The sequence below is a fragment of the Lolium rigidum genome, chromosome 6, assembly GCF_022539505.1.
Source record: "Lolium rigidum isolate FL_2022 chromosome 6, APGP_CSIRO_Lrig_0.1, whole genome shotgun sequence".
In the NCBI taxonomy this organism is placed as follows: domain Eukaryota; kingdom Viridiplantae; phylum Streptophyta; class Magnoliopsida; order Poales; family Poaceae; genus Lolium; species Lolium rigidum.
Window position 1 is genome coordinate 245,443,692 of NC_061513.1, and position 16,480 is coordinate 245,460,171.

At 42.7% G+C, this 16,480-nt stretch overlaps 1 protein-coding gene and 1 non-coding gene across 2 annotated transcripts; both read right to left on the bottom strand.

Annotated features, from left to right (window-relative positions):
• Positions 1 to 11,016: 11,016 nt before the first annotated feature.
• Positions 11,017 to 11,088, bottom strand: TRNAK-UUU. The gene has a single exon. It is a non-coding gene; the product is annotated as a tRNA-Lys (tRNA).
• Positions 11,089 to 11,678: 590 nt separating this feature from the next.
• LOC124666009 (auxin-responsive protein IAA3-like) lies at positions 11,679 to 16,102 on the bottom strand. The gene is made up of 5 exons (XM_047203358.1): positions 15,631 to 16,102; positions 14,675 to 14,913; positions 13,867 to 13,966; positions 13,104 to 13,165; positions 11,679 to 12,099 (listed from the first exon to the last, which is right to left on the bottom strand). Exons 1-5 carry the CDS (start codon positions 15,924 to 15,926, stop codon positions 12,059 to 12,061), a joined length of 738 nt encoding a protein of 245 aa, XP_047059314.1. The 5' UTR covers positions 15,927 to 16,102; the 3' UTR covers positions 11,679 to 12,058.
• Positions 16,103 to 16,480: the final 378 nt, after the last annotated feature.

The following is a 16,480-nucleotide window of genomic DNA, read 5'->3' on the forward strand; positions in this document are numbered from 1 at the left end:
AAATTAAAGAGGAGATGACCGTTGTGGGGGTTTACACAATAAATTAAGGAGGAGATGACCGTTGTGGGGGTATATATCTCAACAAAAAAGTAATGCGGACTATCTTGACGGAAATGGAACAAATGGGTACAACAAATCGTTGATGGTTTATCTTTTTTGCGTGAAGAGTTGTGTAGATTACATATCCCTTTGTCCCACAAGTTTACTACTTTTATGTCTCCTTTTTTCGACTAGTAGTTGCTGTTGTTAGTTTCAAGTTTTGTTTTCATAAAAACAATCTGTGTTGGTAATCAGCAAAATAGAAACCTCACAGGACAATTGTTGACATATCATGGCAAAATATTTACTTCTATATAGTAGAAACCAGTGCTGGGTTGCAGACCATGCATCTACAGTTTCAAAAGAACCGACTACTAGCCAAAAGCACCTCACGCAGGAGGGAGACCAAACCAAATGATCAGGGGGTCATGCAGCATCAAGGACTCTGTCGACCACGATCTTGCGGTAGAGCTCGTAAGAGACCCAAGCATCAATGGCTGCATAGTCGATGTTCATCTTTGGAAGTGGGAAGTCCCTCCACAGTCTGTGCCGATGGTGGTGGAACTTCTTCTTCATATCACCGTACGATGAATCAATGAGTCTGGCTGCCATGGTAGCCATGCCAGCCCTCTGATGACCAGTGTACTTGAAGTACTCGTCCTGGAGATCGACGTAGTACTCACGAGGAATCTGCATGTGCCATGACCTCCACAGAACTCTCGTGTCACCACGGATGTCAACACTCGCAAACGTGATTCCTTCTCCAAAGAAATCGCAATAGCCGGAGCGTCCCACGGGGAAGCACTGCAGTAAACAAAGTAATGTACTAGTCACAGATCGAGCATATGAACTAGGAAACAAATTAGGGATCAAGTAAAGTAAAAAAGGAAGTCACAGATCGAGCATATGAAGTACTCAATCAAATGAGGAATCAAGTAAACTAAAAAGGAGTCACAGATCGAGCATATGAAGTAGTCAATCATATGACGAATCAAGTAAACTTAGTAGCAAATATGCAAAGAACCTACAGAGGAGACGAAGATGAAACAAATTAATAAATCGGGAACAATGTCTAGCAGATTTAGATCGGGAATGTACTGATATTCGGGAACAATGTCTAGCAGATTTAGATCGGGAATTATTGATTTTCGGGAAGATTGTCTAACGAGAGTCGAAGAGAGACACAACGGCGGAAACTAAAAAACCCCAATCGAAAGATTCAAAAAGGGGACTTACGCTGCGTAGTGGAACACCAGCACATGTCGACGCATGCAGAGTTGAACCACGGCGATCTTCTTCTCGTCCTCGGCTCGATGGTTGGTGTACTCGAAGTCGAGGCCCACGAACTTGTGCTCGTCCTCCTTGAGCCACTCCGTGTACATGTCGAGGACGCGGCGCACTTTCCAGGGGTCGTTGGTGTAGACCACCTCCAGTTCCCCGCCATCGTGGATGTGGACTGCGCGCGTGCTGGACCAGTAGTGCAGTTCCTGCTCATCCATGTCCATGGCGACGCGGCGGCGGGAGACGAATAGACTGAGGGAGCGGAGACGACGAGAAGTGGGGAAACCAGGAAGCGGTGCGAATATTGAGACGGTACGGGAGGGGGAAGGGGATAAAAATCATCCCCATTAATTACTCCGTGCGAATATTGAGACGCGTAGACGACGAGAATATTGACGCGGGTCGTGACTTTTGACGTGCAGTCCAACTGACCAGTGGGGCCTGCGCATTCGATCGTGTTGTCACGTCAAAACCCAGCACCGCCCATTTGCCCTCCTCTTGACCTACCGAAATTTACTCCACGATATAACTGGCCATCATATCACGACCTCCTTCGGCCGCCGCCCAGATCTCGCCACGTCTCTCGCCGCCACAGCTCGCCACGTCTCTCGCCGGCGAGACTTGTAAGACTCTCGCTCCGCGTAGAGACCAAGGATGGCGCCTACTAGTGGAGTAAGTAAATAAAATGTACGTCTCGCGATCGATCGTTGTTTCCGATTTGTAATCTTTCTTCATATTTTTTGCAGTGTCCAGATTGCTTTGACAAGAAGGGGATGTGCGGCGGAGGGGAGTCACGTTAGGTTTTTTCGTGCAAACACTACAAGAGGGTTTTGAGGAGAAGACGGTACATGCACTTATAAGTTTAAAATTCATTCAGATGTTTTATTAATTCACCGCCACATCAAAGTTTAACACGTGATCCTAGTAGTTATTGCTAGTTTAGTACAGTACTATTATTCAGATGTGTGTAATAATTGTTGTTCACCATATGTATTAACCGCTTATTTATGGTTGAGTTTTAGGATAGTTGTGATAACTTTTACGTTCATATGAGTTTTACGATAGTTGTAGCTGTTAGAGATAGAGGTATCGGTAGTTCAGTCCTATACCGATAGAAGTTCAGATATGTGCTGATAGAAGTTCAGATATGTGCTGATAGAAGTTCAGATATGTGCTGATAGAAGTCCTAGATACATACGATGTATTACTTGCGCAACAATGTACCTCCCCTATATATTAATGAGATCTGGGAATAGTTAACTTACTTTTGTATTAACTCTACTGAATTTAGGTCATCCCTTGCTACTATAGACCGTATTTCCTTCAGAAATATGGTGTCCAGACCTCCGACAGGACAACTTTTGAAGCTGCACTTAGAACCAAAGATGGCCATGCATTTGTTGTTAATGTTACCAACAGAGCTGGCGAACCTATATCAACGGAAGATTTTGGAACGAATTTGCTAGAGTGTACAATTTTAAGGTTGGCATGGAGTTAATTTTCAGAATTAAGTCATCTAGTCAGGATACTCTTGTAATAACTGGAACCGAACCACTAATCCATCCAGGTAATTATCCACCTTTGGACAGAATGATTGATCATATTAATTATTCCATCTTATGTCAGTTATTTTAATTATGCAGCTTACTACCAGTTGTCCCGTACGAAGCGTGACATTGTTGACTCGCTCAGTACTACTGATGGAACAATGATAAATTGGAGGATGATGCATACTTGTCATTCTTCGGGTGGACAACTTGGACTACCTTGTTGAGTACCACAATGCTGGAGATTATGATCAAGGAGCACTAGTTGTCCCAATGCTGCATACTCTGAATTGGACAAACAGCGAAAATTACAACAAACACGTGGTAAGCAGTAGATCATGTCATTTCATTAAGTCTGCGACCTACATTACGTACAAGTGTTAGCTAAACTATGTCCCTACTGTTGGAACAGAAAATCCCTAGCCGTTTGGTTCCTAAAGATATGGAACAATATGGTGCAATCAGTATTGTGTGCCATCCCAGTACTTTGGTGCGTGCGTCCTACGCAATTTCTTCGGACGATGGTCGTCTGCGTCGATGGGTGGAAGGAGTTCATGGACAAGGAAAAGCACCTTCAGATGGGTGACAAGATGCTGTTCTTGCTTTACCTGGGAAATGCAGGGGTTTACTTGTTTGCTACCCATGTGCCTGAAATTGATCTGGAGTAGCTAGTCAGTGATTCATGGTGCTCGTGTGTCCAACTATGCAGCCCCTTTAGGTTTTAATTAAGTTGTAAGACTCTTTATGCGATTGTCGATTTTGCTTGTGTTAAAACAATAGTTAGTCATATCGTGCTGCTGGTTGTAATCGTGTCAAGTGTCGATTAATTAAAACCATTGTCTAAGTTATGTTACCGACATGTTGGCTTTCTTATATCTGTCCATATTTTTGCTTATATTAACTTGCTCTTAAACCCTTCTGGATAATTCAATGACAAGTTCGAGATCGTAAACATCTAAATAAGAACATTTCAAATGTTTGGAACAAAACATATAGTTGTATGCATTACATGTTTCTATCAATCTACATCACTATCTTCTTCTGAACTTTTTCCCTCGTCATCATGTATGTTCTCTTCCAATATGATACTATCTTCCTGATTCTCTAGTTCATCTTCGCTCATATCCATGTCAACATTGGGACTATCTTCCCCATTCTCTAGTTCACGAATTGTACGAGCATCATGAATACGTACAACTTCAGCAGCACGATGATCATCCTCCTCTGCTTCCACCTCTGCTTCCTCGTCTAGGTCGACAACATCATGAAATGTAAGGTCGACTGAACCTTCATCCTCCTGGTATGCGTCTTCATTCCGTACAAATGCATCATCGTTACCATCTTCTAATTCCGGAACGTCGTACACGTGTCTATGGCTGAACTTCGCACCACTTTCCACGGATCACCAAACTTTGTATCCTCCAAATAGAAGCATGTTTCAGCTTGACTGGCCAATATGAATGGTGAATTCTTGAACCATAGGATAGAAGTGTTAACACTTTTAAAATAACCATCATCTTTTATCTTGGAACCCTTGCCCGCAAGGTCGAACCAGTCGCAGCGAAACAAGTACACGGACCTGTCACCGTGCTTGTTACTCCCGTATCTTGCAGTTCAAGAACTTCTTGCAGAACACCATAGTACTCGGTCTCATCCGCATCACCAAAAGATCCCTTAGTCGCTACGCCCGAATTTTGAGTCTTCGGGTCTTTATCCCGAGTAAGCGTGCGAAACCTCGCACCCTTTACGTTGCAACCAGCGTATACTACTACACGCCGGTCTCGGCCCAGCAGCCGAGAGACTTCAAATCTTCCGATGCATTGTCCAACTGTCTCACATGGTTTGCAAACCAACCTGCAAACTCTCTCTGAACCGTCTCCTCGATGTCACGCACACCCCTACCTCCCAATTCTTGTCGGAATTCACTGAAACATAGAAAAAAACACATATGAAATACAGGACAATTATGTCTGCAACATTGAGAAGTAGTTATTAAAGTGAAGCTAACTACTTACTTGATATAACGTTCGACATCGTCACAGTTGTTCAGCACATACCAAACCATTTTGTCAAATTCCTTGTCAAAATGTTTCAAAATGGATTTCCCAAGACCTTTAGCTCCAACTGAAAATACTTCCATCTCGTCACGATCAGGTTTTCTCCGTATGTCTTGGTTCCTTTCATCTTTGTTAAATCTTGTTTCTGTGCCATCCTTGAAAAATCTAGAGCAAAAAATCAAACACTCATCAACAATGTAGCCCTCTGCGATAGAACATTCGGCCTTGCTTTGTTACGGACCGTAGACTTTAGATAACCTAATCTTCTCTCAACTCGGATACATCCAACCATAATGAACAGGACCCCTCAAAAGAGCCTCCTCGGGAAGATGAATAGCTAAGTGCGCCATTACATCAAAAAAGGCTGGGGGAAGAGCTTCTCAAGTTTGCATAGGATCACAACAATTTCAACCTTCAATCGATTCAGCACATCAACTTTCGGGGTTTTGGCACATAGCTCCCTAAAAAATCTTCCTAGCTCGCAATAGCCACATACATTTCCTTAGATGCAATTCCCTTGAGCCCAGCCGAGCAACACTCGACTGCGGAAGTATGTGGCAATCATGCGTCTTCATACCGGTAACCTTACAACCATCAATATTCACACATCTTCCCCAGTTTGCGCAATAACCATCTGGGAACCTAGTGTTTGCCAAATACCTACACAAATGTCTCTTCTGTTCCTTCGAAAGCGTCCACGGTGCAGGGGGCTTCACATAAGTTACTGTTGCATCATCATCATCCTTCACATCATCATCATCCTTCACAATTTTCTTCAACCAATACTTCTTCCAAATTTTGAATTTCTTCAAATCAATTCTAGCACTAACAGTGTCCTTATTCCTGCCCTCAAGTTCAAGTAGTGTACCAACAATATTGTCACATATGTTCTTCTCAATATGCATCACATCTAAGTTGTGAGCTATCTTAAGTTCTGGCTAGTACGGTAGATGATGTAAGCTGACTTTCGGGTGCCATGTTGGTTCACCGGTACAGTTGCACGCTTCCGCTTTCTACTTATTGGATTTTTCCCATGTTGAAAATCCTTAACCCTTTCTACCTTCTCAGCTACCTCTTTGGGTGTGTACTTCCTTGGTGGATCTCTAGGCTCAGCTTTACCATTGAAAAGTCTGCTTCTCCTGTATGGGTGACCTTTATCAAGAAATCGCCGATGCCCAATATATCCAATTTTGTTTTTCAAAGATTCATAGCAAGGATTCTCATCGCAATGCACACACGCATGAAATCCTCTTGTGCTTCGGCACGACATAGTGGCATATCCGGGATAATCATGAATAGACCAAAGAAACGCAGCATGCAATGGGAAATATTCGTACTGTGCATGCATCAAATGTCTGCACACCACTCCATAGCTGCATCATATCTTTTATCGGTGGCTGCATAAATACATGAAAATCTTTCCCTGGGGAATACTTTCGGGGATTAGCAATGCCATCATGTAATTCGATTGATCCATGCACATCCATGGTGGGAAGTTGTAAGGAATCACAAAAACAGGCCACATACTTGTAAGGATTACTCATACTTCCAAAGGGATTGAAGCCGTCTGTGGCAAAACCTAGTCTTATGTTACGAGGATCTTTAGCAAACCAATCAAACCTGCCATCAAAGTGCTTCCATGCCTCACCATCAGCAGGGTGCCTCAGTACATTGGGCTCAACAACCCTCTTCTCTTTGTGCCATCTAATATGTGTCGACATTTCCTTTTTAACAAATAGTCTCTGCAACCTTTTAATTATAGGAAAGTACCTTAACACCTTGTGAGGATTTTCTTTTTTCCGAGTAGGGTCTCTATATCTTGATAATCCACAAACATGGCAGTTCGTATCGTCCTTGTGATCTCCCCAAAATAAAGAACAATCAAACTTGCATGCATGAATTGTCTCATAACCAAGCCCAACATCAGAAAGAACACTGTTAGCATCAGCATATGATTTGGGAAAGTCCACATCTGGCAAAGCTGTACGTAAAAGCTGAAGTAAGAGATCAAATCCTCTGTTTGTTATCCGGCTGTATGATTTGACATGAAGAAGCTTAATAATGAACGACAACCTAGTGAAATAGGTGCATCCCTCATAAAGTTCTTTTTTCGCTGACTCAATTAGATTAGCATACAGACTTGGCAGGTCAGGACCTTTATTTCCAGACTTCTGCAGTTCATCGATCATACTAGACGAATCATCAACATAACAATCACCATTGTCTTCCTCTTCATCGTTGTCACTATCATACGCACCATCATCGTTTCTATCCCGCCCTTCGTCATCACTAAAACCTTCCCCATGTCTAGTCCATCTTGTATACATCATGGACATACTCGAACAATTGCGGTGATCCTCGATCGTTTTATATCCCGACGTATCAGATTTAGGCAGTCCTTGCAAGGGCACAAGATTGGTTCATCTGTATTGTCCAAGTGTTCTCGCGCAAACTTGATGAAATCCCTAACACCTGCCATGTACTTTGTTGTGAACTTCGGGTGCCATCGGTTATCCAACTTCGATCCATTGCCTACAATTCGGTTAAGAATATGCCAACGTTCTTCGGAACAGATCTTCACAACTCGATTAAAAAATCTAGACCTAGCGAACAATCGGGAGAACTCACCGATGATGCGTCTCGCCGCCTCCACAATGGAGCCTTCACGGATTTCTTCTCACCTCGACGAGAACCCTAGTCGATTCGATCGTTAGCAAGATCACCTAGATAGGCCGTGTCTGCTAGCGGCGCGATTTAAACGAGGCACCCGCGGCCGACATAAATATTAATAAGGAAATTATTATGTCGTAACATCTAGATCACACCATTGAAATAAATATGTAGAATAGACTAGTTACGGATCCAGATCAAAACTCCATATCTACCTTAGCGGTAAGACTCCGCGTCGGTCACGCCAAAGCCCTGGTTCGATTCTTCCAAACCACAATTTTTACTTAATTAAATATGTTCCTGACAAGTGGGTCACGCATGATATATAAAACTAATAACATTTAATAAAGTAACTTAGTATTATTTCGTCACCTCGATCTTTGATTTCGTCACCTATTAACAGACACGATGGAAGCCCTTCCCGCTTGGGTAATGGGTGACGATTTTTTGTTGACGAAAAATCATACCGTCAAGCATTACCTTAAATGCTTGACGAAAGATGAATTCGTCACCTATAAGGACACATCCATGACGGTATGCATTTTTGTCACCAGGGTTTTCTTCAACAAATCCCCCAACTCTTGTAGTGAGCACAACAAAAACATCGCCACCATGACACCGCCACTTCCTACACTTACATGGTTGCCGCCATGGATTACTGCCTATCACATACCATAACCATCACCACCATGACCTTCGGTCACGCCCGTCACAGGCATCACCACGTCGATGAACAACATCATGACACAGCCATTGACGCCCATCAGAAGCATTACAATGTTGCCAACAACGTCGCCAAACAACACCATGACACACCGGTCACAGGCATCACCACATCACCGAACACGAAGATGAACACCAACATGACACCACCGTTCATGCCTGTCACAAGCATCACCGTGTCACTGAGCACGAAGCTGAATACCACCATAACACCGCCGGTCACGCCTGTCATAAGCATCACCACGTCACCGACCACGAAGACGAACATCACCATGCCGCCACCACCATGGATTATCACCTCTCACTTCTCACATATCATCACCACATCGCCGTCCATGAAAACGGCAATCGAGAAGTTGAGCAAAAGTACTCCAAACCTTACTCACACATACGTACAGATTATAGTATAATTGTAAGTCATTTAGCTATTAGTGTATGTACACCGAAACAAAAACCTATTAACATAAAAGTCATGCGGAATGGTGAGGTGAACCTACTCCTGAAAGGAAATCTCTAACGGTTGAGCATGTGCGATGAATTTGACACAATTCGCTTAAACTTCATACACAAAATTGACGATTTGCGAATGACGAAACTCGAAAACGATTGTGGGAATTGATTCATATCATCGACACGCATCTTTTTCATGTACAAATTATTTTGATTCGGAGTGCGGTTGTGTTGATTTGAAGAGAGGGTATATGGAGTAGTGTAAGGGAGAGTGAGACTAACACGAGTCCACGTGCACAAGTTGCATCGATCGAGCATAGAAGGAAAAAAAGAACGGGACAGGCCCCGCACAAATTGCCGATTCGAGCGTTCCTCTGAATACAGCCAAAACACTGTTTTAAGAACCGTGTGATGCAACAAAGCGTCGGCCTGCAGGCCAAACGGCCCGTTCCACGTCCCAGCCCATGCAAAAAAAGGCCCTCACAGCCTACCAAACGCGCCCTTACGGAGCCTATGCGTATGCGCGAATGCACCGCGATAGCACGCATATCCTTTGCATGTACCGCGGGCCCACATAGCAACAACTGACGGTAGAAGGCTGGTCGCAGGCACCCTGCTCGAACATGGATCATACGAACCTTGTGGAAGGTGATGACTACTTATGTGATCATGCAAACTATAATTATAGAGCATGAGCGGGAAGATTTGACGTTTGATAAAGATTGGAAAGGCCAGGACGAGTTGGTCAAGCCCCATGGAGGTCCGGCGACGTTCCAATCGATTCTCCATATGCATCACGAAATCCGTGATCAGACAATTCGTAAGCAGTTGTAAACTAATTTAGTTCATCACATGTGAAACCATGATGAGAACAACAATGAGAACAATGAAGAAAATCAAGAGTAGTAATCTTTATCTCATTTTATTTGAATCTTGTTAAATTTTACATTTCACTTGCTTCGAACCATATTATTTAATTTATGTACGCCTGTAATAAGATTGCATATTTCTATGTTATCAATTTTTTGAGATATTCGTATCATATTTGCCCTAATGGTCGGCTAGCAAATATATGGACGCGCCTGTCTAAATGGGTGACCACGTTGGTTGCAACATCCGACCCAAACCGGACGCCGGTCTATCCTTCCCTGTCTACGCGGCCACCCAGGTGTCATTGTCATATTTAGGTGATCGTGTTGGATATATGCTCTTATAGTCTTACAAAAGTGGGGATCGAACCCACGGTAACTTTAATGGTTCTTCATCTACCTCGGACGTGTTTATGTTTCCCTTTTTGAGACGGCGTTGCAGTTCCTTGTTCTAACAACATGTGTAGTAGACTTGCTATTACCGCACTATCTGGTAGGTTGCATGGCCAATGTCTTTGGTAATTGGCTTCATGATATAGATTTAAGGTTCAAGTTGCTTTTTAGGGTGGGGCGCTAGCAGTTATCTGGACGCTTTGGCTGAGTAGAAATGACAAGATTTTTAATGACAAAAATTTCTCCTTGTTGCAGGTCATCTACAGATGTACAGGGATTCTTCGTTCATGGTTATCTCTTCAGCGCATGGAGAACCGAGACCTCTTTACGGAGGTCTGTACACGGTTGGAGGCTACGGCGAGGGATACTTTTTCCCTACATGGGTGGCAGCATAGTCTACGGATTGAAGCCCCACCCACACCTTAGGCACCCACACCTTAGGCGTTATATGATTCATCGTTTCGATATGTATTTCGCCTACATATTTTTTAGTTTGGTATCTTTTTTGGACTTGAGATTCAAAAACGGCTGTGTGCATCCTGGTTATGCAGATGCTGGATGTAATTGATTTCCCAAAAAGTAATAAAGCATCCTTTATCGGAAAAAAATCTGTACTGTTTTCGTTGCTTAAATCATTATACCATCAGCAAGGGCCGTGTAATCTTGCAACAAGATCTGCTGTTGCTCCACCGTCACCACTGGTATTAGTCCTACTACTAGTTTGTGAGTTGTGACGAAAGGAGAACCGCTGTCAGTCTTTACTAAACTACGCTAAGTTTATGAGATTGTACGAAAAGATTAAAGGTTGATCTAAAATGGTAGCAATGCCAGCACGTACGCTAGTTCACTAGCACAGTGGCAGGGCAGGACCACAGAGGAACAAAAGGGACCTTTCACCAAAAGGATTCGGGCAGGTAGCAGCAGTTCGAAAAAAAAATACCTAGTATATAAAGTAAAAAAAATGGTTGCAAACCATAAAACGGAAATCGCCGACCGTGGGGATCGAACCCACGGCCACGTGGTTAAAAGCCACGCGCTCTACCACTGAGCTAGGTCGGCCTGCTTGGTTGTACATCCGACTCTTTGTTAAATAACAAATGACCATGAACGTTGCTGTTCTGAAGTGTTTCATATGGCCTCTACCTCACATCACACATGCGCACCAACCAGCATATCGCAAAGGAAAAAAGAACAGGAAAGGAGGCCAAAGTGGAGCATCATTTCTAGGAAGCAAGAGATAGATACTGCGGCCAAAGGAAAGCCTGATTCTAAGGGATCATAAGCCATCATTAACCTCATTGCTGCGCCATTTTATACTACCTGAATGATGGTTCAGGAAGCCTTTTAGGCTAGACTAGCAACCTCTATGGAACGAACAACCATGATCAACTTGAAATGATAATAATAATGTTGCGTGTGCAGTTCATGTCCCCACTCCCCACCCAGCAACTCCACAGTGCACACCAAAGGCTCAGAGCTGGCAAAGATTAGATGTTTCACCTTGCAACGCCTAGATTTCAAAGCAAATGGGGAACAAATCAAAGGATCCACTCATCCGATCCTCAAACAGTATTATGATTAGAACGGCAAGAGACTGGCAGTTATGCTGTAAGAACCTTGGATGGTTCTTTTTCTAGGACAAATCAGATATAATAAGCTTGCAACCTTCATTAAACATTTACGACGAGGAAAACCCGGTTCAGGACAGCACACTGGCAAAATAGGTAGAGGTCCTCAAGCACAGCAGTACAGCACTGCTTTACCAACCATTTACACGGAGGGAAATAACACGCATACAACCACGTGGGCACGACAAAATACAGCATATTAAGTATCTAGGAGATATCACGAAACTTCTAACGACAAAACAATCTTGGCAGGTTTTACTCGCGGATACAAAACCATGTAGTACTGACGATATGTGCGGTCTCGTCTTGATGCTGTTAGACGGCCTGGCTCCGATAACCTGCCCTACAGTCAGTGACTTGATCTTCAGTTTTGCCTTTGACTGTGGGCAGCACCAACCATTTTAGTTCTTAATCTTGGACTTATCAGCTGCCCTTGGAGCCGCTGAAAAATAGCAGATAGGATCAGTCCAGCATGTGAAGATGGAATTGTGAAATGGTACTTCATGTGGGATGGTGGAGGTTTCCTAAGTGAACTTAAACAGTAAACAAAAGGAAAACAATTCAAAAAGTAGCAACATCAAATGCATGCATAAAGACAAGGTACATAAAAAAGCCTACAAGGCTCACACCTTTAAACATCAAACATATCAACAAATATAGCATGAGTTTTAATTTTGGAACTTTGCCTGGAGCAGCATAGCTATAGAAATAATAGTTGCTGGAAAAAGAATCATGTAAATCAAGGTAAAGCTGTTATAACTACCAAATCCCTAATACTTGTTTTTTATTATTAGCTAGGTTTCCAGGGAATGCTTGGCTCAACCAAATGCAGACTCTGATTGTTTATAGTAAGAGGTGGAAAAGGCAAAATTTATGGTCTGTCCCTCGGACCAACCAGGGATTGATTACAACTTCCTGCATGCCATTTTTCTCTTTTAATGACATTATGAAAAGAATTGTGGTTCTCTAGAGATGGGGAATGGGGGCTATATCCAAACACTTTGAACACTCACAAGGCTTGTTTACTCATAAAAAGGAACAGAAGCAGACTAGCATTCTAATTTAATGTTGCTGTGCTTAAATATATTTAAGCTCCAAGTAAACATTCTTTCAAGTACGATGAGTCTTTTGGAGACTACAATGCTTTCCCGCTATAGTGCAGTCAAAATAATGAATCAAGCCTGGGAAACAGCTTCAACGTTATGGCAGTCACATGATGAAAATAAATTGTTAAATAAAATAACTAAGAACTATCCTCCGTTCGCAGATTTGTCTAGATACGCATGTATCTAGACATATGCATGTATCTAGACATGTTTTAGTGTGTAGATATGTGAATCTAGACAAATCCACGACAGTTAATATGGAACGGAGGTAGTACATATGATCGGCAGGTGAACAGTAAAACACAAAAATGCATATTGAACACAACACTTCTGAACATACCAAGTCCGACTGCATCTGAACCTTTCATGACCCTGAGCCTTCGGCAGGACTCGGTGAACATCCTGCAATTAAAACAAAACAAAGAGTACTTGATAAGCTCAAAGACAGGTATTCACCAGACATTAATGGTTTTCCTTACAACGGAGTTATAACAGTCAAACAGACAGAAGAAGAATTACAGTGAACTAGGACTGCACTAAAACTCATTCACTTGTTTAGACTAGAGGCACTATAAGGCAGCAATAAAACACCACAGTCACGTAATTACAACTCGATTGAGAAGATAACCAAGTAACTATTACTAGGCTACTAGGTCCCTTTTATTTACTTGTTCTTCTGGCGCCAGTGCAATCCAAATAAATTACTAGATCCTTGCTTTCCCTAACAGAAACACCTTCTAAAATCAAATAGGAAACTTTTTATGAGATACATCTAAATAAATTTGAGTATATCTGTGTCAAACTTTTAAGGGGGGTGACTGCATGCCTTCTAAAATAACAAAAAAGCGTGGAAAGAGTTTGTGGCTGCTTTACAGAACAAGTTCATTTTATCTGGAAGCATGCAAAGTTGCAAACTAATAAAAATAAAATTTATATGAAGAGATACTCTAATCACAGCTGCAGGTTCTAGAAAGTAGTTATAATCAACAAAAATTGGCACAATCTTATAATGGATTATTCGTTAGAAGTTCACTACAGAAGCTAAACTATCTTCTAAAGTTCTCCTTTCTCCACTTGTTTAACAATTAGATCAGATAACTTACTCCCACGGGACGTCACCAACCAGCATCCAGTCTCCATCCTTGTCTTCGTAAGTCAGAACATATTCACCATCCTTTTTGTTCTCAGATACACCATCCTTCCCTGGTACAACATAAGACCCAGTACAACATGTCAGGTGATAGGTGAAACAAACAAACAGTCTGAGAAGCACTCCTCACATTAAACTTCTCAACACAACATTATTATTTAGATAAAATTTATGTCCCTTCATATCTACCTTTCTGCAACTTACATTCTTAATTAGTAGGTTTGATGAGACATGGTTATAGTGGTAGTATGACAGTGGCACTGCTGTTTATGAAAAGCTTTATGAATGATAAGAGTGATATTTCCAGACTCAAAAGGATAGTAGTAGAATCCCTTAAGAAAATACTAGCACGAGCAATTAGGCATATTTATGACAGTTGGATCTAAACTGTTAGTTTGTTCGCCGATCAATATTAAACACAAAAAAAAATTGAATTAGAAAATAATATTTAGTCCACCAGAAATAATATATGGTTGAAACTGGGCATCAAGCGAAACAAACACGCAGAGATAATAGCATGGAAAGATTTAGTAAGGAAGAATCACAAAATGATTGTCACCACAATAAGCAATCTAACCGGCTCTGGAAAGAATCCTCTTCATCAACCTGAATATTGCAAGAACGTTTTCAAACACAGTTATCGGTTCTTTCTTCAGTGAAACAGGGCGGTGGATGTGTAATGATGCATTTCTTCTACTGGAGATCAAATTATATTTCAACTCAAAATAGCAACAATTTGCACAGAATCCGAGCAGCCTCACCAGTACTGAAGCCACTAAACATTTTCTCAAGCCCCACAGAAAGTTCCTTGTAGTTCTTGTATGTCTTGAGGTCAACCTTCCTCAGATAAGGCGCACCATCCATGCTGACCTTGACATACAGAAACTCTTGCCCCTGCTTGGCGTCAGAATCTTCCTTGCTGCTCTTCAGCTGGTTGGTGGTGGTTGCCATGGTGTTCTTGCGGTAGCTGCGGATTGGTGGCCATCCTACCACCTGAGCCCTGCGCATCAGTAATTCTGAATAAGAACTGGAAATGGAGGCGACCCAGCATTTGGTTTTGCTATATGAACACGAGCTAAAAGCAACCAATTAAGTATCAAGCGAAACAAATCGCAAGGTTATATGTTGAAACGAACATGCCTCAGGAAAAGGTGAAAGCAACTAGAAACTTCATAGTTTGCAGAGTAAACCATGAATAAAAGGTAGATAAAAAATGGACCATTATAATACAAGCCAAGTGCAGAAATTTGCAGATGTGAGGCTCTTGTCAGCTTCGTAATGAAACATCGAAGAACAAAATCACACATCTAACTTTAGACAGAAAGGGGAGCAAAATTGAAATGTAATTTCATAGTAAATTAGTGAAAGTGCTCCTCAACCGCAGATGTATAAATATCTACCCCTGCACGCTCCTCAAACCACAGACAGCAACCGCAAAACAGGCCTTTTGCACCAAATTTCCACCCAAAAAAGAGTTCTTCCACGAATCGACAAACAGAATTCCATCAAATGCATGCCGCAGCTTCCAAATTACTCCCTTCAAGAAGGCCCAAGCAAACCAATTCACCGTAACATACTAACCCGCCACAAAATTCCCCGAATTACACATCACTTCCCCGGGCGGCTGGCGCTCCAACCCCCAGCCATCCTGCGAAACTCGGCAGAACACCAAGAAACCGTTGAATCTACAAAATTAGCAGGAGAGAAAGGCACCTACTTGGCAGCAGGCTGCGGCGGTGCGGCGACCTTCTTGTCCTTCTCATCCCCGGACTTGTCCTTGCCCTTCCCGCCGGCGGCAGCCGGCGCAGGCGGCACGACCTCGTCGGAGAACCCTCGCTTGGCGCCCTTGGTGGGCAGAAGCTCCAGGGTGGTGGCGGCGGCGGCTGGACGGCGGTCGGGCGACTCGCAGCCGGGAAGTCCGAGACGGAGCTCGGTGCCCTTGAGGTCGTCGTCCGCGCGGCCGCCGGCGGCGGCCGAGAGGCCTATGTAGTCGAGCTCGAGAGGCGGCGACATGGGAAGCAGCAGGACATGAACTGGAGGAGCTGGAGGGGGGAGGAGTAGGGGAGGGGAGTGGAGCTGGTCGCTGGTGGTTTGATTGCTATAGGAGGGAGAAGGAGCTGGGAGAGCAAATGTGGTAGCAGCAGCAGGGACTAGACTAGAGACTGTAGACTGTAGCAGAGTGGAGGGTGGCTGTTTGATGCTCATGTGATGTGGTGTACATTTTAATGTCTTCTTTATTTTCTTATTTCTTTTACAATACAGACATGGTGAATATAAGAAATTCATGAGAAATATTTCTTTGCACACTCTTCATCTATTCAATTCAAAAAAAAACAAATGAAAAATAGAGAAAAGAATTATTTCCTCTCATATTTTGTTTGTGTGTTGACTTTGATTTGAACACATGTTATTCCCATGTTTTTTGTTTCTTATGCTGTTGAATAGGTACCTACAAAATTCATGTGTTTTCTGCTTTGCAAATGTATTTCTATAGTATTTGTGTGGTTTTCTATTCTAATTCTAACATTTCTAAAAGTCCAAGTCAAAATTTGGATTGTTTTTCGCCA